Source organism: Oncorhynchus nerka, linkage group LG3 (assembly GCF_034236695.1).
Source record: "Oncorhynchus nerka isolate Pitt River linkage group LG3, Oner_Uvic_2.0, whole genome shotgun sequence".
Taxonomy (NCBI): Eukaryota; Metazoa; Chordata; class Actinopteri; order Salmoniformes; family Salmonidae; genus Oncorhynchus; species Oncorhynchus nerka.
Genome location: NC_088398.1, coordinates 81,835,914 through 81,861,215, shown reverse-complemented (window position 1 = coordinate 81,861,215; position 25,302 = coordinate 81,835,914). Strand labels below are relative to the sequence as shown.

Sequence of the window (25,302 nt, the reverse complement as noted above, 5' to 3'; positions counted from 1 at the left end):
GTCACACTTTTCCTCCATCCCTAGCAAACACAGCTGATTAATAAAATTACATTCTAAACTGAAGATCATGATTAGGTGATTATTGGAGTCAGCTGGGGCAAAACTGTGACACCTATCAGGCCCCTGAGGACTGGAATTACTCACCCCTGCCCTAGACCTTACTTCATAGCCCCTACCCCACCATGGATCCTAGTCTATAGGCACCTGTGGGGATGAGAAGATTAGATATTAGGTGTGAACAATCTGACACATCTTTACCATACTCTCTGATGGGTGACGTCAACCCCCTTGACTCCTCACCCTTACATTTGATTCTTTCTCAATCTCATCTCCCTCTCATCTCTATTTTTTTAAATGTAACCTTTTTATTTAACCAAGTCAGTTAAGAACAAATCCTTATTTACAATGACGCCAAACCCGGATGACGCTGGGCCAATTGTGCGCCACCCTATGGGACACTCAATCACGGCCGGAAGCGATACAGCCTCTATCTCTCCATCTCTCTCTCCCCAGCACAAGACCGGTCTGCCCATCAGTACATACTTCAGTGCTGTGAAGCTGCGTTGGCTCATGGACAACGTGGAGGAGGTCGCCAAGGCTGTCCTGACACACCGAGCCATGTTCGGCACCGTGGACTCCTGGCTTATCTGGGTAAGACTGGGCCCAACCCGAACCCTACAGTACTGGGCTGGTATAAATACCTGCACAGTTACTCCGGATCGGAGTTGGTGATCAGTTCCTGTTCAGATTGTTTATCTGTGATAAATGATGATTGATTTGACAGATTTAAAAATGACAGAGGATCTGATCTAAACTTGTCAGGGGTGACTTAAAATCCAGACTTATTTCCATTGTGGTTCTGAATCGACATGTTCATTATCTTCTGTGGCGGTGTGGTCCTCTCTACCCCAGTGTCTGACAGGGGGGAAGAGTGGAGGGGTGCATGTCACAGATGTGACCAATGCAAGTCGCACCATGCTCTTCAATATACACACCCTGGACTGGGACCCCGAGCTCTGCAAGTAGGAACACACACACACACACACACAGTTGAACATGTTTGCATAGACATATCTGCATGATTGAATTATTTTATTTTTTTGTACAAAATTTTATATTTCCAGCATTATTTTGAATATATTTATTTGTTGGTTGTAGATATTTTGATGTCCCAATGGAAATTCTACCCCAAGTGAAGAGCTCCTCAGAAATATACGGTTCAATGGTGAGTGGATGTTTGCGTAAATGTTTTTGAAACCCTTTCCGACCCATGTTTTAAACACTAACCCACCTATCCAGGTTAAGTCCTTATCATTCTTCAGTAGAAGGTAGATATTTATGATCAAATGTGTGATTTAAGTGACCAATCACAACGGGTTATTTTTTTATTTTTTATGACTAGTGTTTAGTTCCAACTGAGTCAAAGCTGACCTGATAAGATTCCAGTTGACAAGTCATTAGACTATGGTCAAGGTTACAGGGCTAAATATTGTTTTCTTGGTTCGTTCCCCAGACACTTGATCAGACATGACATACAGTGTTTTTCTTTTTGGAAAGTATTCAGACCCCTTGACTTTTTCCACGTTGTTACGTCACTGCCTTATTCTGAAACTTTTATTTTTAATATCTATGATTTATTTTAATCTTCACACAATGACAAAACAAAAACAGGTTTTTGGATATTTTTTGCAAAATTAATATGACATTTACATAAGTATTCTGTACTTTAGCTTTCTTATTCTTGACACTTTTCCCAGTCATATTTAAGGTTAGAACTACCTTTCTAAATGTTCTGATACTTCTAGTTTGGAGTTGCGTTTTTATGATAACGTAGTTACAATATTTCAATGTGTATAGTATTGCTTACTAGGTGTGTCCCATCAATTGTGTAACCACTCCCTCTTCCAATTAGGACTAATTGATAAGCTGTTCAAAAGAGGACCTTGTATTCCTTTTTTATTTTTTTGTACTCCCTGACGAAGGCCATGCACCCGAAACGCGTCGGTTTTAAACTTTATTTCTATTGAACATGCCATACGAATAAAGGCATTTTAATCAATTGTATGAAGAGTGTCTTGGTCCTCCTTTCTTTTTGATGCGGTACTTTGCTGAAGCACCTTTTGGCAGGAATTTTCTTGAAGTTAAAGCTCATTTACTGTAGTTCTACACAATTCAAAAACTGTAAAATGCTATTTGGAAAACGACAAAATGACCCCAGCCATGAATTATCGATATTACTTTAAAGGTCAATGTACAGCAAAGTATTCAGACCCCTTGAATTTTTCCACATTTTGTTAGTTTACAACCTTATTCTAAAATGGATTAAATTGTTTTGTTTCTCCCCCTCATCAATCTACACACAATACCCCATAATGACATCACAATACCCCATAATGACATCACAATACCCCATAATGACATCACAATACCCCATAATGACAAAGCAAAAACAGGTTTTCAGAAAATTTTGCCAATGTAACCTCCCCCACCATTTACATAAGTATTCAGACCGTTTACTCAGTACTTTGTTGAAGCACCCTTGGCAGCGATTACACTGAGTCTTCTTGGGGATGACGCAACAAGCTTGGCACACCTGTATTTGGGGAGTTTCTCCCATTCTTCTCTGCAGATCCTCTCAAGCTCGGTCAGGTTGGCTAGGGAACATTGCTGCACTCTTATTTTCAGGTCTCTCTAGAGATGTTCTGGCTGGGGCACTCGAGGACATTCAGAGACTTGTCCCGAAGCCACTCCTGCATTGTCTTGGCTGTGTGCTTAGGGTTGTTGTACTGTTGGAAGGTGAACCTTCGCCCCAGTCTGAGGTTCTGAGTGCTCTGAAGCAGGTTTTCATCAAGGATCTCTTTACTTTGCTCTGGTCATATTTCTCTCGATCCTGACTAGTCTCCCCAAAATATCCCCACAGCTTGATGCTGCCACCATGCTTCACAGTAGGGATGGTGCCAGGTTTCTTCCAGACGTCATGTTTGCCTTTCAGGCCAAAGAGTTCAATCTTGTTTTTTTTTTCAGACCAGAGAATCTGGTTTCTCATGATCTGAGTCCTTTAGGTGCCTTTTGGCTAACTCTAAGCAGGCTGTCATGTACTTTTTACTGAAGAGTGACTTCTGTCTGGCCACTCTACCATAAAGGCCTGATTGGTGGAGTGCTGCATAGATGGTTGTCCTTCTGGAAGGTTCTCCCATTTCCACAGAGGAGCTCTGTCAGTGACCATTGGGTTCTTGGTCACCTCCCTGACCAAGGCTCTTCTCCCCTGATTGCTCAGTTTGGCCGGGCGGCCAGCTCTAGGAAGACTCTCGGTGGTTCCAAACTTCTTCCATTTAAGAAAGATGGAGGCCACGGTGTTTTTGGGGAACTTCAATGATGCAGACATTTTTTTGGTACCCTTCCTCAGATCTGTGCCTCGACACAATCCTGGCTTTGTTTTTGCTCTGACATGCACTGTCAACTGTGGGACCTTATATAGACTGGTGTCTTTTTCCAAATTTACCACAGGTGGACTCCAATCAAGTTGTAGAAACATCTCAAGGGTGATCAATGGAAACCGGATGCACCTGAGCTCAATTTCGAGTCTCATAGTAAAAGATCTGAAATGAGGGGGGTGTGTATTTAATCAATTTTAGAATAAGGCTGTAACGTAACCAAGTGGAAAAAGTCGAGGGGTCTGAATATTTTCTGGATACACTGTATACAACTTTGATACAGAGAAATGACGCTCATCTTGTGACAGTTGTCTTTGTAACGAGGGCAGATTTTAAACGGGTCAAATTTAGAAATACATACTCTCTCATGAATAGAACGTGAAGTATGTGTCTTGTCTGTTTTTGTGTTTTTATCTCATGTCACTGTGTCATGTTTGCTGCACTGCTGTCAACAACCTTGGTGTCCAGAGGTCATTCATTGAGCTGGTTGCTCCTCCTACTTCTGATGTGTTCTTATCTGCAACTGTCACCTAAAATGGCTGCCCGTCGTCCCCAAAATGTTCTCACTCACTGTCTCTCACATCCACCAAATGGAGGTTTGGTAAGGTCCGTGGAGAGAATGCCAGGCCTTTGCCCCCCCCCCCTCTTTTCCATTACACCATTGAGACGCTCGTGACTCCTGTGGTGTCCGTAGAGAGTGTGTGGCTATAGCTATGCCAGTTATTTGGACAGGAGCGTCTCGTTGCCTTAACAGCTGATTTTTGGTTTGGCTGTAGAGATGATTTGGACAGGTGGTTTGTGTTTTAATACGACCTGGTTGACCCCGATTCTGTTGCTGCTACTATTAGCTCTGATTTGATAAAGGTGGCAGATTTTGTTTTTTTGTTGGGGGGGTGGACTTTTTTTATGGACTTTGTTGAGATTTGACACAGGTCCTGGATCAGTAACTTCACTCACATCATGTCTGTTCTTTTCATCCTCTTCTAGAACTCTGGTTCTCTGGCAGGAGTTCCCATCTCCGGGGTAAGGAGTTCTACCTCGTTGTTATTGCATCAGAACAATATACTGTGTGTGTGTGTGTGTGTGTGTGTGATTTGCCCTAGTTGGAGTGAATCAATGACAGTAATGACTGACAGAGGTTAGTGTGTGTGTGTGATGACTAAACGCTGTTGTGGTTCTTGCTGTCGCAGTGTCTCGGGGACCAGTCCGCTGCTCTGGTTGGTCAGATGTGCTTCCAGGATGGACAGGCTAAAAACACGTAAGTTCTCTTCAAGACGTGTCTTCTCTCCTTACTTGGAAGAAAAAAAAAAACTGACCGTGATATTCATATCATTTTATTCAGAGGTCCGTATCACTTAAAGGTGCTTGTGAACATTTTATCCTTAGACTGTCCATGTATTCCCTCAGTTGTAATGAAAGGAGAGGGTGGCCTTTGACTCTGCCATTTGTTTGGGAGCCTACCACATGGCTCTGTAGCTCTGCATTCTGGCTGTGGCCTGCTTGTTGTGTTCACAGCTATGGTGTAGCTGTTTTGGATGGGTTTATGACCTAGCAGACACGGTCGTTCTCTGTGGAACTGGACGTGCTGGTTTAGGTCGTCATCACTCGGAAACACAGCCAGTTTCAGAATATATTAGTCCGTAGAATGTTATGTACGAGCCTGGCTCCCCTCTTGGTTTCTTCCTAGGTTCCTGACCTTCTAGTGAGTGTGTCCTCCTAGCCACTGTGATTCTTCTGCCTCCTACTTCGGTGGTTTTGAAGCTGTAAAATATCTGTAAAACACTTTGTGACAACTGCTGATGTAAAAAAAGGGATTTCTAAAATACTTTTTGAGATTTGATTTTATATGAACACGGTAAACGCATCACCAAGTGATATGGGAGGGTACAAGCTCCTTACCAGCTTCTACCCCACCCCCCCAGCCATAAGACTTCTGCATTATTAATCAAATGGCCACTGGACTACTACATTGAATACTACCCCCCCCCCCCCAGCCATAAGACTTCTGCATTATTAATCAAATGGCCACTGGACTACTACATTGAATACTACCCCCCCCCAGCCATAAGACTTCTGCATTATTAATCAAATGGCCACTGGACTACTACATTGAATACTACCCCCCCCAGCCATAAGACTTCTGCATTATTAATCAAATGGCCACTGGACTACTACATTGAATACTACCCCCCTATTACATTGATTACTACCCCCCCCCTCCTATTACATTGATTACTACCCCCCTCCTATTACATTGATTGCTACCCCCCTCCTATTACATTGATTGCTACCCCTCCTATTACATTGATTACTACCCCTCCTATTACATTGATTACTACCCCCTCCTATTACATTGATTACTACCCCCTCCTATTACATTGATTACTACCCCCCTCCTATTACATTGATTACTACCCCCCCCATTACATTGATTACTATCCCCCCTATTACATTGATTACTACCCCCCCTATTACATTGATTACTACCCCCTCCTATTACATTGATTACTACCCCCCTATTACATTGATTACTACCCCCTATTACATTGATTACTACCCCCCCCTATTACATTGATTACTACCCCCCCTATTACATTGATTACTACCCCCCTATTACATTGATTACTACCCCCCTATTACATTGATTACTACCCCCCTATTACATTGATTACTACCCCTATTACATTGATTACTACCCCCCTATTACATTGATTACTACCCCCCTATTACATTGATTACTACCCCCCTATTACATTGATTACTACCCCCTATTACATTGATTACTACCCCCCTATTACATTGATTACTACCCCCCTATTACATTGATTACTACCCCCCTATTACATTGATTACTACCCCCCTATTACATTGATTACTACCCCCCCCTATTACATTGATTACTACCCCCCTATTACATTGATTACTACCCACTACCCCCCTATTACATTGATTACTACCCCCCTCCTATTACATTGATTACTACCCCCCTCCTATTACATTGATTACTACCCCCCCTATTACATTGATTACTACCCCCCTATTACATTGATTACTATCCCCCCCTATTACATTGATTACTATCCCCCCTATTACATTGATTACTACCCCTCCCCTATTACATTGATTACTACCCCTCCCCCCCTATTACATTGATTACTACCCCCCTATTACATTGATTACTAACCCCCCTATTACATTGATTACTAACCCCCCTATTACATTGATTACTACCCCCCTATTACATTGATTACTACCCCTCCCCTATTACATTGATTACTACCCCTCCCCTATTACATTGATTACTACCCCCTATTACATTGATTACTACCCCCCTATTACATTGATTACTACCCCCCTATTACATTGATTACTACCCCCCTATTACATTGATTACTACCCCCCCATTACATTGATTACTACCCCCCTATTACATTGATTACTACCCCCTCCTATTACATTGATTACCCCCTCCTATTACATTGATTACCCCCCTCCTATTACATTGATTACTTACACCCCCTATTACATTGATTACTACCCCTCCCCTATTACATTGATTACTACCCCCCTCCATTTGTCTGCTGCAACTCACTGTATTATCTATGTATAGTCACTTCACCCCTACCTACATGTACATATTACCTGGATTAACCTGTAACCCCGCACACTGACTCTGTACCGGTACCCCCTGTATATAGCCTCCACACTGACTCTGTACCGGTACCCCCTGTATATAGCCTCCACACTGACTCTGTACCGGTACCCCCTGTATATAGCCTCCACACTGACTCTGTACCGGTACCCCCTGTATATAGCCTCCACACTGACTCTGTACCGGTACCCCCTGTATATAGCCTCCACACTGACTCTGTACCGGTACCCCCTGTATATAGCCTCCACACTGACTCTGTACCGGTACCCCTGTATATAGCCTCCACACTGACTCTGTACCGGTACCCCTGTATATAGCCTCCACACTGACTCTGTACCGGTACCCCTGTATATAGCCTCCACACTGACTCTGTACCGGTACCCCTGTATATAGCCTCCACACTGACTCTGTACCTGTACCCCCTGTATATAGCCTCCACACTGACTCTGTACCGGTACCCCTGTATATAGCCTCCACACTGACTCTGTACCGGTACCCCCTGTATATAGCCTCCACACTGACTCTGTACCGGTACCCCTGTATATAGCCTCCACACTGACTCTGTACCTGTACCCCTGTATATAGCCTCCACACTGACTCTGTACCGGTACCCCCTGTATATAGCCTCCACACTGACTCTGTACCTGTACCCCCTGTATATAGCCTCCACACTGACTCTGTACCTGTACCCCCTGTATATAGCCTCCACACTGACTCTGTACCTGTACCCCCTGTATATAGCCTCCACACTGACTCTGTACCTGTACCCCCTGTATATAGCCTCCACACTGACTCTGTACCTGTACCCCCTGTATATAGCCTCCACACTGACTCTGTACCGGTACCCCTGTATATAGCCTCCACACTGACTCTGTACCTGTACCCCTGTATATAGCCTCCACACTGACTCTGTACCTGTACCCCCTGTATATAGCCTCCACACTGACTCTGTACCTGTACCCCTGTATATAGCCTCCACACTGACTCTGTACCGGTACCCCCTGTATATAGCCTCCACACTGACTCTGTACCGGTACCCCCTGTATATAGCCTCCACACTGACTCTGTACCTGTACCCCCTGTATATAGCCTCATTGTTAATTTTTTTACTTTTATTTTTATTTAAAAAATACACTTTCTTGAATTGCATTGTTGGTTAAGGGCTTGTTAAGTAAAGCATTTCATGGTAAAGTCTACTCTTGTTGTATTCGGCGCATGTGACAAAGTTTGATTTGATTTTCAGAGATGTCCCCAAGTCTTCCTCTGTTCTTCTCATAGATGGATTGTATTTTTATGGTCCGACTCCATCTCCTTTTAAAACCCTTGTTTCTATTTAAAAGGTACGGAACTGGCTGCTTCCTGCTGAGAAACACAGGGATCAAGGTAAAATGGACTTGAATGTCCTTATTTTATTTTTTCTCCAAAATGGTGTCTGTCTGCTCTTAAATGACACCCTCTCTCTTTTCGTCTCAGCCAGTGATGTCGGATCACGGCCTCCTGACCACACTGGCCTACAAACTGGGGAAGGACTCACCAGCCCACTACGCTCTTGAGGTACACGTCTATTGTCCTGTAGCGCTGGGTCCTGTAGCGCTGGGTCCTGTAGCGCTGGGTCCTGTAGCGCTGGGTCCTGTAGCGCTGGGTCCTGTAGCGCTGGGTCCTGTAGCGCTGGGTCCTGTAGCGCTGGGTCCTGTAGCGCTGGGTCCTGTAGCGCTGGGTCCTGTAGCGCTAGGTCCTGTAGCGCTAGGTCCTGTAGCGCTGCTATACAGTGCCTTGCAAAAGTATTCATTCCCCTTGGTGTTTTTCCTATTTTGTTGCATTACAACCTGTAATTTAAATAGATTTTTATTTGGATTCCATGTAATGAACATACACAAAATAGTCCAAATTGGTGAAGTGAAGAAAAAAAAGACAATTCTAAAAATGTAAAAAATATTTAAAACAGAAAAGTGGTGTGCACATATGCATGAATATGTTTTCACCCCCTTTGCTATGAAACCCCTAAATAAGTTCTGGAGCAACCAATTACCTTCAGAAGTCACATAATTAGTTAGATTGCACACAGGTAGACTTTATAGAAGTGTCACATGATCTCAGTGTGTATATATAAACCTGTTCTGATAGGCCCCAGAGTCTGCAACACCACTAAGCAAGGGGCACCATGGACACCAATGAGCTCTCCAAACAGGTCAGGGACAAAGTTGTGGAGAAGTACAGATCAGGGTTAGGTTCTAAAAAAAAAAATCTGAAACTTTGAACATCCCACAGAGCACCATTTTTAAATCCATTATTAAAAAATTGAAAGAATATGGCACCACAACAAACCTGCCAAGAGAGGGCCGCACAACAAAACTTACAGACCAGGCAAGGAGGGCATTAATCAGAGAGGCAACAAAGAGACCAAAGATAACCCTGAAAGAGCTTCACAGCGGAGATTACTGTACTTTTCCCTTTCATTCTTCATTCCCTGAGATTGGAGGGCCGTAGGACCACGCTGTACAGTTCACAGAGCTGGGCTTTACGGAAGAGTGGCCAGAAAAAAGCAATTTCTTAATGAAAAAAAATAAGCAAACACGTTTGGTGTTTGCCAAAAGGCATGTGGGATACTCTCAAACATATGGAAGAAGCTACTTTGGTCAGATGAGACTAAAATTGAGCTTTTTGGCCATCAAGGAAAAATGCTATTTCTGTTGCAAACCCAACACCTCATCACCCCGAGAACGCCATCCCCACAGTGAAGCATGGTGGTGGCAGCTGTGGGGATGTTTTTTATCGGCAGGGACTGAGAAACTGGTCAGAATTTAAGGAATGATGGATGGCCCTAAATACAGGGAAATTCTTGAGGGAAACCTGTTTGTCTTCCAGAGATTTGAGATTGGGACGGGGGTTCACCTTCCAGCAGGACGATGACCCTAAGCATACTGCTAAAGCAGCACTTGAGTGGTTTAAGGGGAAACATTTAGATGTCTTGAATGGCCTAGTCAAAGCCCAGACCTAAATCCAATTGAGAATCTGTGGTATGACTTAAATATTGCTTTACACCAGCGGAACCCATCCAACTTGAAGGAGCTGGAGCAGTTTTGTCTTGAAGAATGGGCAAAAATCCCAGTGGCTAGATGTGCCAAGTTTTATAGAGACATACCCCAAGAAGCTTGTAGCTGTAATTGCTGCAAAAGGTGTCTCTACAAGTTTTGACTGGGGGGGGAATAGTTATGTACGCTCAAGTTTTTTTTTCTTTGTCTTATTTCTTGTTTGTTTCATAATCAATGTTTTGCATCTTCAAAGTGGTCGGCATGTTGTGTAAATCAAATGATACACACCCCCCCCCCAAAAAAATCTAATTTAATTCCAGCTTTTAAGGCAACAAAATAGGGAAAATGCCAAGGGGGTGAATACTTTCACAAGCCACTGTGCTAGTCTTGGTGAGTGCTAGTCTTGGTGAGTGCTAGTCTTGGTGAGTGCTAGTCTTGGTGAGTGCTAGTCTTGGTGAGTGCTAGTCTTGGTGAGTGCTAGTCTTGGTGAGTGCTAGTCTGAAATATAGCCCTGCAGTATGTTTGTCAGGTTCTGATTAGCTCCTCTATGCTGGTGCTGACCTGTGATTGGTCTATTCCAGGGGTCGGTGGCCATAGCTGGCGCGGTGGTACGCTGGCTGAAAGATAACCTGGGAATCATCCAATCCTCCGCAGAGATCGGTGAGCTCTGCAACACACTGTACGTTTTTAGGTTGATGGTCATATTTACTTAAGACCGTCGTCATCATCCTCTTCCTCTCACAGAGAAGCTGGCAGGTGATGTGGGCTCGTCCTATGGATGTTACTTTGTTCCTGCCTTCTCCGGGCTGTACGCCCCCTACTGGGAGCCCAGTGCACGAGGGTAGGCCTCTTGCACCTAATTGTGACACAATCCTTGCGCTTCAGACGTCATTAATTTCACTTGGGTTTTTTATGTGACAAAATTTCACTAGATTTGAGGTGTTTTTATTTTTTAAAAGTTAACATGTGTGTATTCTGTCCTCCATTTCAACAGAGCTGCCAGTTTTGTTTCCATCCTGGTTTCATCTATCTCTCTCTCACTCTCTCGTTTTGACAGTATCATCTGTGGCCTGACTCAGTTCACTAACAGATCTCACCTGGCCTTCGCTGCGCTGGAGGCTGTCTGTTTTCAGACTAGAGAGGTAAGCCAGACCCGGTTCACTAACAGATCTCACCTAGGCCTTCGCTGCTAAGCCAGACCCGGTTCACTAACAGATCTCACCTAGGCCTTCGCTGCTCTGGCTGTCTGTTTTCAGAGAATATGGCTCTGAGTTCCATTCAGACTCAAATCACAGAAGTCAAACAGCAGACTCTGCTATGAACCTAATATAATTGTATTTATTATTATTGTCCAGATCCTGGAGGCTATGAATCAGGATTACGGGGTTCCTTTGACCCAGCTCCAGGTGGACGGAGGCATGACCTCCAACAGACTACTGATGCAGCTTCAAGCTGATGTACTCTGCATCCCCGTGGGTAAGTACGGACGCACCAACACGTACACACTGCATTGAGGTAAAGAACACGCACTCGGTAATCTCTCATTTGAAACTTTGACTCAACCACACACACATTTTACGTCTACTTCCAAGAACATACAGACACGTTGACATCATGCACTCCGTAAACTCCGTAAAGGCAGACACAGCTGCTGCACAGTGCACACTCTCTAACATTAACTTTTTTTTTTACCCAAATACACATACCCCCTGAGGACGGCGCAGTATTGGATTTCTGTGTTGTGTTCCCTCAGTGAAGCCGTCCATGTCGGAGACCACGGCGCTGGGCGCCGCCATGGCAGCAGGAGCAGCGGAGGGGGTGGGTGTCTGGAGTCTGACCCCTGGTAACCTCACAACCATCCCCACTGACAAATACCAACCCCTGATCAATCCTGAGGGTGAGAGAACAGCGTCAGACCTTGATCAGTAGCCAGGGTCGGGGTCAAAGTGATTTAAAATGCCATTAAAAAAATATATATATATATATATATAATTTACAATTCATTATTTTAAAATTTAAATCCACTTCTTGAATTGACTTATTTGGAAAACTGAATTGACCCCTGACCCTGTCGCCATGATTTGTGAAACCGTATCAATATGTGTCCTACTGTCATCTGGTGGTTAAATGTATCTTACATTAAATACCGTTCAGTTAATATTCTCAAACCTTAAACAGTGACTAGGGTTTGGTTTCACTAATGAACTCTTTTTTTTTTGGGGGGCAATAGAGGCTTTAGGTCACTGCCTTATCCCCTTGAATAAAACACTAAATAGTAGCTGCCAAGATGGACATCACGGAGGTTATTTTTAGTGAGTATGTGGCTAATTTGCATCCACCACCTTCACTCTGGAAAAACCACTGCCAAGGTTTGGCATGGAAACTTTTTAGTTTTGAATCGTGACGTTCTGGCATGTCTGCCTTGTGATTTGTTGGCAGGGTCCCCGGAAAATGTTTTCTCCCGTATCGACTGAGGATGTGACATAGTTCCTCCAGGCCAAGAGTTCATCGTTGAAACCAGACCCTAGTCACTGTCTTGCCTAAAGTCAGGGTTTACATGACAGACTCTCTACAATTTTTTTATTTTTGTTTGGTAGTGAGTTTAACACTGACATCTAGTGGTTATATGTATGTACTGCAGTTACCTTGAGGATAGGAGCCTCCAATGGAATTGTCTGTCCCTCCTTTTTTCTCCTTTAGAGAGTGAGTTCCGGTACGCACGATGGAAGAAGGCCGTCCAGAAGGCCATGAATTGGGAGACCACGGAGCCCATCAGCAATGGGAACGGCCCGGTGGGCAATGGGAACGGCCCGGTGGGCAATGGGAACGGCCCGGTGGGCAATGGGAACGGCCCGGTGGGCAATGGGAACGGCCCGGTGGGCAATGGGAACGGCCCGGTGAGCAATGGGAACGGCCCGGTCAGCAATGGGAACGGCCCGGTCAGCAATGGGAACGGTGAGCATTGAGCAATAAGCACAACCATTTGATAGCCTGGGGGCCTCTCTATAGAGGCTGGCCGCGATAGCCTGTGGTCTCTCTATAGAGGCTGGCCGCGATAGCCTGGGGGCCTCTCTATAGAGGCTGGCCGCGATAGCCTGGGGGCCTTTCTGTATCCTGTATAACTGCAGTGTTGGGACAGAAGGTTAAGTCTTCCCTCGGGTCTCCCTCTCCCCTTCTCAACAAACCTCTAGGGTCTGGGCCATGTCTCAACGAACGTCTAGGGTCTGGGCCATGTCTCAACGAACCTCTAGGGTCTGGGCCATGTCTCAACGGAACCCCTAGGGTCTGGGCCATGTCTCTGCGGACCCCCTAGGGTCTGGGCCATGTCTCTGCGGACCCCCTAGGGTCTGGGCCATGTCTCTGCGGAACCCCTAGGGTCTGGGCCATGTCTCTGCGGAACCCCTAGGGTCTGGGCCATGTCTCTGCGGACCTCCTAGGGTCTGGGCCATGTCTCAGTGGACCTCGAAGGGTCTGGGCCATGTCTCAGTGGACCTCGAAGGGTCTGGGCCATGTCTCAGTGAACCCCTAGGGTCTGGGCCATGTCTCAGCGGAACCCCTAGGGTCTGGGCCATCTCTCAACGGAACCCCTAGGGTCTGGGCCATGTCTCAGCGGACCTCGTAGGGTCTGGGCCATGTCTCAGCGGACCTCGTAGGGTCTGGGCCATGTCTCAGCGGACCTCTAGGGTCTGGGCCATGTCTCAACGGAACCCCTAGGGTCTGGGCCATGTCTCAACGGAACCCTAGGTTCTGGGCCATGTCTCAACGAACCTCTAGGTTCTGGGCCATGTCTCTGCGGACCTCCTAGGGTCTGGGCCATGTCTCGGCGGACCTCATAGGGTCTGGGCCATGTCTCGGCGGACCTCCTAGGGTCTGGGAGTTGTTGGTTTATGTTGTTGTGTCTTGAGTGAGATGCTTCTCCATTCTAAAACTATCATAGCCAAAATACGTTTTGATTGAAACCCTGAATTGAACTAGAAAGTCCCTGTTTTATACGAGGAGTCTCTTCTTACATGTGCAACAACTGTAACATACAGGATGAGGCTGAGACTGATACAGGGATCTAGGATGAGACTGATAGAGGATGACCCTGAGACTGATACAGATTACAGGATGACCCTGAGACTGATACAGGGATACAGGATGACCCTGAGACTGATACAGGGATACAGGATGACCCTGAGACTGATACAGGGATACAGGATGACCCTGAGACTGATACAGGGATACAGGATGACCCTGAGACTGATACAGGGATACAGGATGACCCTGAGACTGATACAGGGATACAGGATGACCCTGAGACTGATACAGGATGACCCTGAGACTGATACAGGGATACAGGATGACCCTGAGACTGATACAGGGATACAGGATGACCCTGAGACTGATACAGGATGACCCTGAGACTGATACAGGATGACCCTGAGACTGATACAGGATGACCCTGAGACTGATACAGGATGACCCTGAGACTGATACAGGATGACCCTGAGACTGATACAGGATGACCCTGAGACTGATACAGGATGACCCTGAGACTGATACAGGATGACCCTGAGACTGATACAGGATGACCCTGAGACTGATACAGGATGACCCTGAGACTGATACAGGATGACCCTGAGACTGATACAGGATGACCCTGAGACTGATACAGGATGACCCTGAGACTGATACAGGATGACCCTGAGACTGATACTGGGATCTAGGATGACCCTGAGACTGATACAGGGATACAGGATGACCCTGAGACTGATACAGGATGACCCTGAGACTGATACAGGAATACAGGATGACCCTGAGACTGATACAGGGATACAGGATGACCCTGAGACTGATACAGGGATACAGGATGACCCTGGGACTGATACAGATTACAGGATGACCCTGAGACTGATACAGGGATATAGGATGACCCTGAGACTGATACAGGGATATAGGATGACCCTGAGACTGATACAGGGATATAGGATGACCCTGAGACTGATACAGGGATATAGGATGACCCTGAGACTGATACAGGGATATAGGATGACCCTGAGACTGATACAGGGATATAGGATGACCCTGAGACTGATACAGGGATATAGGATGACCCTGAGACTGATACAGGGATATAGGATGACCCTGAGACTGATACAGGATGACCCTGAGACTGATACAGGATGACCCTGAGACTGATACAGGATGACCCTGAGACTGATACAGGGATATAGGATGACCCCGAGACTGATACAGGGATATAGGATGACCCTGAGACTGATACAGGGATATAGGATGACCCTGAGACTGATACAGGATGACCCTGAGACTGATACAGGATGACCCTGAGACTGATACAGGGATACAGGATGACCCTGAGACTGATACAGGGATATAGGATGACCCCGAGACTGATACAGGGATACAGGATGACCCCGAGACTGATACAGGGATACAGGATGACTCTGAGACTGATACAGGATGACCCTGAGACTGATACAGGGATCTAGGATGACCCTGAGACTGATACAGGGATATAGGATGACCCTGAGACTGATACAGGGATATAGGATGACCCTGAGACTGATACAGGGATATAGGATGACCCTGAGACTGATACAGGGATACAGGATGACCCTGAGACTGATACAGGATGACCCTGAGACTGATACAGGGATATAGGATGACCCTGAGACTGATACAGGATGACCCTGAGACTGATACAGGGATATAGGATGACCCTGAGACTGATACAGGGATATAGGATGACTCTGAGACTGATACAGGATGACCCTGAGACTGATACAGGGATCTAGGATGACCCTGAGACTGATACAGGGATATAGGATGACCCTGAGACTGATACAGGGATATAGGATGACCCTGAGACTGATACAGGGATATAGGATGACCCTGAGACTGATACAGGGATATAGGATGACCCTGAGACTGATACAGGATGACCCTGAGACTGATACAGGATGACCCTAAGACTGATACAGGGATATAGGATGACCCCGAGACTGATACAGGGATATAGGATGACCCTGAGACTGATACAGGGATATAGGATGACCCTGAGACTGATACAGGATGACCCTGAGACTGATACAGGATGACCCTGAGACTGATACAGGGATACAGGATGACCCTGAGACTGATACAGGGATATAGGATGACCCCGAGACTGATACAGGGATACAGGATGACCCCGAGACTGATACAGGGATACAGGATGACTCTGAGACTGATACAGGATGACCCTGAGACTGATACAGGGATCTAGGATGACCCTGAGACTGATACAGGGATATAGGATGACCCTGAGACTGATACAGGGATATAGGATGACCCTGAGACTGATACAGGGATATAGGATGACCCTGAGACTGATACAGGGATACAGGATGACCCTGAGACTGATACAGGATGACCCTGAGACTGATACAGGGATATAGGATGACCCTGAGACTGATACAGGATGACCCTGAGACTGATACAGGGATATAGGATGACCCTGAGACTTATACAGGGATATAGGATGACTCTGAGACTGATACAGGATGACCCTGAGACTGATACAGGGATCTAGGATGACCCTGAGACTGATACAGGGATATAGGATGACCCTGTGACTGATACAGATTACAGGATGACCCTGAGACTGATACAGGGATACAGGATGACCCTGAGACTGATACAGGGATAATGTAATGTAGAAAGACAATTAGTTACATGCTACCAACAGTGCATGCTACCTACCTGAAGCCAAGTACCACTAATGCCATGGTAATGCATACATTTTTAAGCTACTACTATAAATTACATGAGCTGTCTCCTTTTTCTCTCATCTAAACCTTGTCACCCTCTTCCTCTCTCTGTCATCACACAGGACACCACTAGTAGGATCTGAGCCAACACTAGGAACCGTTGAGGATACATATGGAGTTGAAGAGAGGGGGAACATACAGAATGTAACACCCGTCCCTCCATAGGTCCACATGGCACCTACATCTGATGGCTGTTTGGGCATGCTGTGGACTTTCCTTTCCTCCTGAGAGCATTCCTAGTGCACATCCTGTTGCCTCCTGTACATGTACTCAGCCCCGTTCTCTTAGTCCCATGGACAAGGTGTGAACCTTTATCTTGGAAGAAATGCCCAAAGATGGAATCAATTGATGGAAGTCGACTGTGTGTCTGAACTGTGATGGAAGAGACTGATTCTCCTGTGGAAGGAAAAAAAAACATCCAATCGTGTCTTGTTTTCTATGAATTGATTAAGCAGATGATATTTGAATGTTTATCTTGTTTGTTTGTCATATTTTGTGCATCTTGTCATTTTAACAAATGGTGACACTGTACATTTAAAAAAAACAAAAGACAAATTAATGACACTGGTTAGTAATAGCGCCACCATTGAACCAGTGTTGTGAGAATGTTGTAGGCTACATATCTATAATGTGGAATGGAAGGCCTGCTGAGAGATGGTTTGATACTCTGATGATCGTAGATGTACCTAGTTATATGTGGGTCCACTTGAAGGAACCTCTGTATGAAAAGTATCGCAGGGTCCTTACAGCACTTTATGATTGATTTATGTGTGGAGTGCATGATCTGAGAACAGCACTTTATAATGATTGATTTACGTGTGGAGTGCATGATCTGAGAACAGCACTTTATAATGATTGATTTACGTGTGGAGTGCATGATCTGAGTACGACGCTCTGGATTTTTAAAGGGACATTTGTGTATTTAAAAAATAATAATGAAATACCGATAAAGCCTTTTTTAAAGGGATCATCAGTGTATAATGAAAGGTCTGTGAAACACATTTACTTCAGTTGTAAAGTTGAAGTTTTAACTACAAAATGCTTCATAAGACCTATTTTTTTTTTCTGTCGTTGAAGAAAAGTATATTACTTCCTAATTAATTTTTGGTCATGAATTGTCTTGTCCTTACAGCACTTTATAATGGGTGATTTGCACGGGTACAATGGGCTAATGTAAATGTTAAAACATAAAGTCAATCAACGGTAATGTTTTTTGCTTTTTGCAAGAGATTTATTATCAATTGATAATTAATTGGGGGGATCAATGTGAAGGCCTGAATTGGGGGGATCAATGTGAAGACCTGAATTGGGGGGGATCAATGTGAAGGCCTGAATTGTGGGGGATCAATGTGAAGGCCTGAATTGTGGGGGATCAATGTGAAGGCCTGAATTGGGGGGATCAATGTGAAGGCCTGAATTGGGGGGGATCAATGTGAAGGCCTGAAATAACAGTGACAGAGGAATCTAAATGTAAACTGTACAAGATGATCTGTTTTGGTTATTTAATTTACTGAGAAATGTCAACTTGTAAAATTGTTGTAAAGAGGAAATGAATCTGTCCAATGTGCTTCATATCCCAAATGGCTGCTTTTCAGACATTGATACAGAGAAGCATGGTATGGACCTTGTTATGTATAATGATCTCATACATTTTCTGTAACGTCTGTAATATGAAATCTAAAGCCCTCATTCTGTGTATGGAAAGGAAAGGACACTTGCCTTAAAGTTGTTTAAAAATGTTTTAAACTACACATTTCATTTGAATTGTTTCTGTTGTAATGTTTTATTTGATTTGTCCTTGTTTTTGTCTTTTCCTGAAAAATGGGTTTGGGTGCCTCTATTCTGTTGTGCAAAGAAGAATGTGACAATGCACATTGCAATAAAGTTTTACTTTTTAAAAACTGGGTCTGGATTTTCCTTCACCGTTAGGTGCCATAAGGGATTGATGAACGCTGTAATAAACCTGTCTAGGTGCCATAAGGGATTGATGAACGCTGTAATAAACCTGTCTAGGTGCCATAAGGGATTGATGAACGCTGTAATACACCTGCCTAGGTGCCATAAGGGATTGATGAACACTGTAATAAACCTATCTAGGTGCCATAAAGGATTGATGAACGCTGTAATAAACCTGTCTTGGTGCCATAAGGGATTGATGAACGCTGTAATACACCTGTCTAGGTGCCATAAGGGATTGATGAACGCTGTAATACACCTGTCTAGGTGCCATAAGGGATTGTCTTATTTCTTGTTTGTTTCATAATAAATATTTTTGCATCTTCAAAGTGGTCGGCATGTTGTGTAAATCAAATGATACAAACCCCCCAAAAATCTAATTTAATTCCAGGTTTTTAGGCAACAAAATAGGAAAAATGCCAAGGGGGGTGAATACATTCACAAGCCACTGTGCTAGTCTTGGTGTGTGCTAGTCTTGGTGTGTGCTAGTCTTGGTGTGTGCTAGTCTTGTTGTGTGCTAGTCTTGTTGTGCTAGTCTTGTTGTGTGCTAGTCTTGGTGTGTGCTAGTCTTGGTGTGTGCTAGTCTTGGTGAGTGCTAGTCTTGGTGAGTGCTAGTCTTGGTGTGTGCTAGTCTTGGTGAGTGCTAGTCTTGGTGTGTGCTAGTCTTGGTGTGCTAGTCTTGGTGAGTGCTAGTCTTGGTGTGCTAGTCTTGGTGAGTGCTAGTCTTGGTGTGTGCTAGTCTTGGTGAGTGCTAGTCTTGGTGAGTGCTAGTCTTGGTGTGTGCTAGTCTTGGTGAGTGCTAGTCTTGGTGTGTGCTAGTCTTGGTGTGCTAGTCTTGGTGAGTGCTAGTCTTGTTGTGCTAGTCTTGGTGAGTGCTAGTCTTGGTGTGTGCTAGTCTTGTTGTGCTAGTCTTGTTGTGTGCTAGTCTTGTTGTGCTAGTCTTGGTGTGTGCTAGTCTTGGTGTGTGCTAGTCTTGGTGTGTGCTAGTCTTGTTGTGCTAGTCTTGTTGTGCTAGTCTTGTTTTGCTAGTCTTGGTGTGTGCTAGTCTTGTTGTGTGCTAGTCTTGGTGTGTGCTAGTCTTGTTGTGCTAGTCTTGTTGTGTGCTAGTCTTGTTGTGCTAGTCTTGGTGTGTGCTAGTCTTGTTGTGTGCTAGTCTTGGTGTGTGCTAGTCTTGTTGTGCTAGTCTTGTTGTGTGCTAGTCTTGTTGTGCTAGTCTTGGTGTGTGCTAGTCTTGGTGAGTGCTAGTCTTGTTGTGCTAGTCTTGGTGTGTGCTAGTCTTGGTGTGTGCTAGTCTTGTTGTGCTAGTCTTGTTGTGCTAGTCTTGTTGTGCTAGTCTTGGTGTGTGCTAGTCTTGGTGTGTGCTAGTCTTGGTGTGTGCTAGTCTTGTTGTGTGCTAGTCTTGTTGTGCTAGTCTTGGTGTGTGCTAGTCTTGGTGTGTGCTAGTCTTGTTGTGCTAGTCTTGGTGTGTGCTAGTCTTGGTGTGTGCTAGTCTTGGTGTGCTAGTCTTGGTGAGTGCTAGTCTTGGTGTGCTAGTCTTGGTGAGTGCTAGTCTTGGTGTGTGCTAGTCTTGGTGAGTGCTAGTCTTGGTGTGTGCTAGTCTTGGTGTGCTAGTCTTGGTGAGTGCTAGTCTTGGTGTGCTAGTCTTGGTGAGTGCTAGTCTTGGTGTGTGCTAGTCTTGGTGAGTGCTAGTCTTGGTGAGTGCTAGTCTTGGTGTGTGCTAGTCTTGGTGAGTGCTAGTCTTGGTGTGTGCTAGTCTTGGTGTGCTAGTCTTGGTGAGTGCTAGTCTTGGTGTGCTAGTCTTGGTGAGTGCTAGTCTTGGTGTGTGCTAGTCTTGTTGTGCTAGTCTTGTTGTGTGCTAGTCTTGTTGTGCTAGTCTTGGTGTGTGCTAGTCTTGGTGTGTGCTAGTCTTGGTGTGTGCTAGTCTTGTTGTGCTAGTCTTGTTGTGCTAGTCTTGTTGTGCTAGTCTTGGTGTGTGCTAGTCTTGTTGTGTGCTAGTCTTGGTGTGTGCTAGTCTTGTTGTGCTAGTCTTGTTGTGTGCTAGTCTTGTTGTGCTAGTCTTGGTGTGTGCTAGTCTTGTTGTGTGCTAGTCTTGGTGTGTGCTAGTCTTGTTGTGCTAGTCTTGTTGTGTGCTAGTCTTGTTGTGCTAGTCTTGGTGTGTGCTAGTCTTGGTGAGTGCTAGTCTTGTTGTGCTAGTCTTGGTGTGTGCTAGTCTTGGTGTGTGCTAGTCTTGTTGTGCTAGTCTTGTTGTGCTAGTCTTGTTGTGCTAGTCTTGGTGTGTGCTAGTCTTGGTGTGTGCTAGTCTTGGTGTGTGCTAGTCTTGTTGTGCTAGTCTTGTTGTGCTAGTCTTGTTGTGCTAGTCTTGGTGTGTGCTAGTCTTGGTGTGTGCTAGTCTTGGTGTGTGCTAGTCTTGTTGTGTGCTAGTCTTGTTGTGCTAGTCTTGGTGTGTGCTAGTCTTGGTGTGTGCTAGTCTTGTTGTGCTAGTCTTGGTGTGTGCTAGTCTTGGTGTGTGCTAGTCTTGTTGTGCTAGTCTTGTTGTGCTAGTCTTGTTGTGCTAGTCTTGGTGTGTGCTAGTCTTGGTGTGTGCTAGTCTTGTTGTGTGCTAGTCTTGTTGTGCTAGTCTTGGTGTGTGCTAGTCTTGGTGTGTGCTAGTCTTGTTGTGTGCTAGTCTTGTTGTGCTAGTCTTGTTGTGCTAGTCTTGGTGTGTGCTAGTCTTGGTGTGTGCTAGTCTTGGTGTGTGCTAGTCTTGTTGTGCTAGTCTTGGTGTGTGCTAGTCTTGTTGTGTGCTAGTCTTGTTGTGCTAGTCTTGGTGTGTGCTAGTCTTGGTGTGTGCTAGTCTTGGTGTGTGCTAGTCTTGTTGTGTGCTAGTCTTGTTGTGCTAGTCTTGGTGTGTGCTAGTCTTGGTGTGTGCTAGTCTTGGTGTGTGCTAGTCTTGTTGTGTGCTAGTCTTGGTGTGTGCTACATTTACATTTACATTGAAGTCATTTAGCAGACGCTCTTATCCAGAGCGACTTACAAATTGGTGCTTTCACCTTATGACATCCAGTGGAACAGCCACTTTACAATAGTGCATCTAGGTCTTTTAAGGGGAGGGGGAGGGGGGGGGGGGTGAGAAGGATTACTTTATCCTATCCTAGGTATTCCTTAAAGAGGTGGGGTTTCAGGTGTCTCCGGAAGGTGGTGATTGACTCCGCTGTCCTGGCGTCGTGAGGGAGTTTGTTCCACCATTGGGGGGCCAGAGCAGCGAACAGTTTTGACTGGGCTGAGCGGGAACTGTACTTCCTCAGTGGTAGGGAGGCGAGCAGGCCAGAGGTGGATGAACGCAGTGCCCTTGTTTGGGTGTAGAGCCTGATCAGAGCCTGGAGGTACTGAGGTGCCGTTCCCCTCACAGCTCCGTAGGCAAGCACCATGGTCTTGTAGCGGATGCGAGCTTCAACTGGAAGCCAGTGGAGAGAGCGGAGGAGCGGGGTGACGTGAGAGAACTTGGGAAGGTTGAACACCAGACGGGCTGCGGCGTTCTGGATGAGTTGTAGGGGTTTAATGGCACAGGCAGGGAGCCCAGCCAACAGCGAGTTGCAGTAATCCAGACGGGAGATGACAAGTGCCTGGATTAGGACCTGCGCAACAGATCTCACCTAGGCCTTCGCTGCTAAGCCAGACCCGGTTCACTAACAGATCTCACCTAGGCCTTCGCTGCTAAGCCAGACCCGGTTCACTAACAGATCTCACCTAGGCCTTCGCTACGCTGGCTGTCTGTTTTCAGAGAATATGGCTCTGAGTTCCATTCAGACTCAAATCACAGAAGTCAAACAGCAGACTCTGCTATGAACCTAATATAATTGTATTTATTATTATTGTCCAGATCCTGGAGGCTATGAATCAGGATTATGGGGTTCCTTTGACCCAGTACGCACTGCATTGAGGTAAAGGACATGCATTCAGTAATCTCTCATTTGAAACTTTGACTCAACCACACACACACATTTTACGTCTACTTCCAAGAACATACAGACACGTTGACATCATGCACTCCGTAAACTCCGTAAAGGCAGACACAGCTGCTGCACAGTGCACACTCTCTAACATTAACTTTTTTTTTTACCCAAATACACATACCCCCTGAGGACGGCGCAGTATTGGATTTCTGTGTTGTGTTCCCTCAGTGAAGCCGTCCATGTCGGAGACCACGGCGCTGGGCGCCGCCATGGCAGCAGGAGCAGCGGAGGGGGTGGGTGTCTGGAGTCTGACCCCTGGTAACCTCACAACCATCCCCACTGACAAATACAGACCCCTGATCAATCCTGAGGGTGAGAGAACAGCGTCAGACCTTGATCAGTAGCCAGGGTCGGGGTCAAAGTGATAATTAAAAATTCCATTTAAAAAATATATATATATATATATATAATTTACAATTCATTATTTTAACATTTAAATCCACTTCTTGAATTGACTTATTTGGAAAACTGAATTGACCCCTGACCCTGTCACCATGATTTGTGAAACCGTATCAATATGTGTCCTACTGTCATCTGGTGGTTAAATGTATCTTACATTAAATACCGTTCAGTTAATATTCTCAAACCTTAAACAGTGACTAGGGTTTGGTTTCACTAATGAACTCTTTTTTGGGGGGGGGGGGGCAATAGAGGCTTTAGGTCACTGCCTTATCCCCTTGAATAAAACACTAAATAGTAGCTGCCAAGATGGACATCACGGAGTTTATTTTTAGTGAGTGCATTTCGCATGTGGCTAATTTGCATCCACCACCTTCACTCTGGAAAAACCACTGCCAAGGTTTGGCATGGAAACTTTTTAGTTTTGAATCGTGACGTTCTGGCATGTCTGCCTTGTGATTTGTTGGCAGGGTCCCCGGAAAATGTTTTCTCCCGTATCGACTGAGGATGTGACATAGTTCCTCCAGGCCAAGAGTTCATCGTTGAAACCAGACCCTAGTCACTGTCTTGCCTAAAGTCAGGGTTTACATGACAGACTCTCTACAATTATTTTTTTGTTTGGTAGTGAGTTTAACACTGACATCTAGTGGTTATATGTATGTACTGCAGTTACCTTGAGGATAGGAGCCTCCAATGGAATTTTCTGTTCCTCCTTTTTCTCCTGTAGAGAGTGAGTTCCGGTACGCACGATGGAAGAAGGCTGTCCAGCAGGCCATGAATTGGGAGACCACGGAGCCCATCATCAGCAATGGGAACGGCCCGGTCGGCAATGGGAACGGCCCGGTCGGCAATGGGAACGGCCCGGTGGGCAATGGGAACGGCCCGGTCAGCAATGGGAACGGCCCGGTGGGCAATGGGAACGGCCCGGTCAGCAATGGGAACGGCCCGGTCAGCAATGGGAACGGCCCGGTCAGCAATGGGAACGGTGAGCATGGAGCAATAAGCACACCCATTTGATACCCTGGGTCTCTCTCTCTATAGAGGCTGGCCGCGATAGCCTGGGGGCCTCTCTATAGAGGCAGGATGAGGCTGAGACAGGGATAATGTAATGTAGAAAGACAATTAGTTACATGCTACCAACATAGTGCATGCTACCTACCTGAAGCCAAGTACCACTAATGAGCCGTCTCCTTTTTCTCTCATCTAAACCTTGTCACCCTCTTCCTCTCTCTGTCATCACACAGGACACCACTAGTAGGATCTGAGCCAACACTAGGAACCGTTGAGGATACATATGGAGTTGAAGAGAGGGGGAACATACAGAATGTAACACCCGTCCCTCCATTGGTCCACATGGCACCGACATCTGATGGCTGTTTGGGCATGCTGTGGACTTTCCTTTCCTCCTGAGAGCATTCCTAGTGCACATCCTGTTGCCTCCTGTACATGTACTCAGCCCCGTTCTCTTAGTCCCATGGACAAGGACCCTACCTGTGAACCTTTATCTTGGAAGAAAGGCCCAAAGATGGAATCAATGGATGGAACTCGACTGTGTGTCTGAACTGTGATGGAAGAGACTGATTCTCCTGTGGAAGGAAAAAAAACATCCAATCGTGTCTTGTTTTCTATGAATTGATTAAGCAGATGACATTTGAATGTTTATCTTGTTTGTTTGTCATATGTTGTGCATCTTGTCATTTTAACAAATGGTGACACTGTACATTTAAAAAAAACAAAAGACAAATTAATGACACTGGTTAGTAATAGCGCCACCATTGAACCAGTGTTGTGAGAATGTTGTAGGCTACATATCTATAATGTGGAATGGAAGGCCTGCTGAGAGATGGTTTGATACTCTGATGATCGTAGATGTACCTAGTTATATGTGGGTCCACTTGAAGGAACCTCTGTATGAAAAGCATCGCAGGGTTCCTTACAGCACTTTATAATGATTGATTTACGTGTGGAGTGCATGATCTGAGTACAGCACTTTATGATTGATTTACGTGTGGAGTGCATGATCTG

At 45.4% G+C, this 25,302-nt stretch overlaps 2 protein-coding genes across 2 annotated transcripts in view; both read left to right on the top strand.

Annotated features, from left to right (window-relative positions):
- Positions 1 to 18,831, top strand: part of LOC115113702 (glycerol kinase-like) — a 32,097-nt gene extending 13,266 nt beyond the window's left edge. The window contains exons 6-19 of the mRNA XM_065016146.1: positions 514 to 651; positions 913 to 1,022; positions 1,159 to 1,225; positions 4,422 to 4,457; positions 4,625 to 4,692; positions 8,427 to 8,469; positions 8,560 to 8,640; positions 10,700 to 10,778; positions 10,863 to 10,959; positions 11,176 to 11,260; positions 11,474 to 11,594; positions 11,872 to 12,015; positions 12,819 to 13,073; positions 16,993 to 18,831. Coding sequence (XP_064872218.1) covers positions 514 to 651; positions 913 to 1,022; positions 1,159 to 1,225; positions 4,422 to 4,457; positions 4,625 to 4,692; positions 8,427 to 8,469; positions 8,560 to 8,640; positions 10,700 to 10,778; positions 10,863 to 10,959; positions 11,176 to 11,260; positions 11,474 to 11,594; positions 11,872 to 12,015; positions 12,819 to 13,073; positions 16,993 to 17,003 — 1,335 coding nt within the window. The 3' untranslated portion in view covers positions 17,004 to 18,831. The remainder of the gene's footprint in view (positions 1 to 513; positions 652 to 912; positions 1,023 to 1,158; positions 1,226 to 4,421; positions 4,458 to 4,624; positions 4,693 to 8,426; positions 8,470 to 8,559; positions 8,641 to 10,699; positions 10,779 to 10,862; positions 10,960 to 11,175; positions 11,261 to 11,473; positions 11,595 to 11,871; positions 12,016 to 12,818; positions 13,074 to 16,992) is intronic.
- Positions 18,832 to 22,892: 4,061 nt separating this feature from the next.
- Positions 22,893 to 24,755, top strand: LOC135563581 (glycerol kinase-like). The gene is made up of 3 exons (XM_065006395.1): positions 22,893 to 23,190; positions 24,005 to 24,262; positions 24,522 to 24,755. The coding sequence occupies exons 1-3, from the start codon at positions 23,058 to 23,060 to the stop codon at positions 24,530 to 24,532; spliced, it is 402 nt and encodes a 133-aa protein (XP_064862467.1). The 5' UTR covers positions 22,893 to 23,057; the 3' UTR covers positions 24,533 to 24,755.
- Positions 24,756 to 25,302: the final 547 nt, after the last annotated feature.

Bases quoted from the DNA above. Each gene is read 5' to 3' on its own strand.
- LOC135563581 (XM_065006395.1), top strand. From the start codon at position 23,058: ATGTCGGAGACCACGGCGCTGGGCGCCGCCATGGCAGCAGGAGCAGCG. The intron at 23,191-24,004 runs GTGAGAGAACAG...TTTCTCCTGTAG, and splicing joins ACCCCTGATCAATCCTGAGG to AGAGTGAGTTCCGGTACGCA.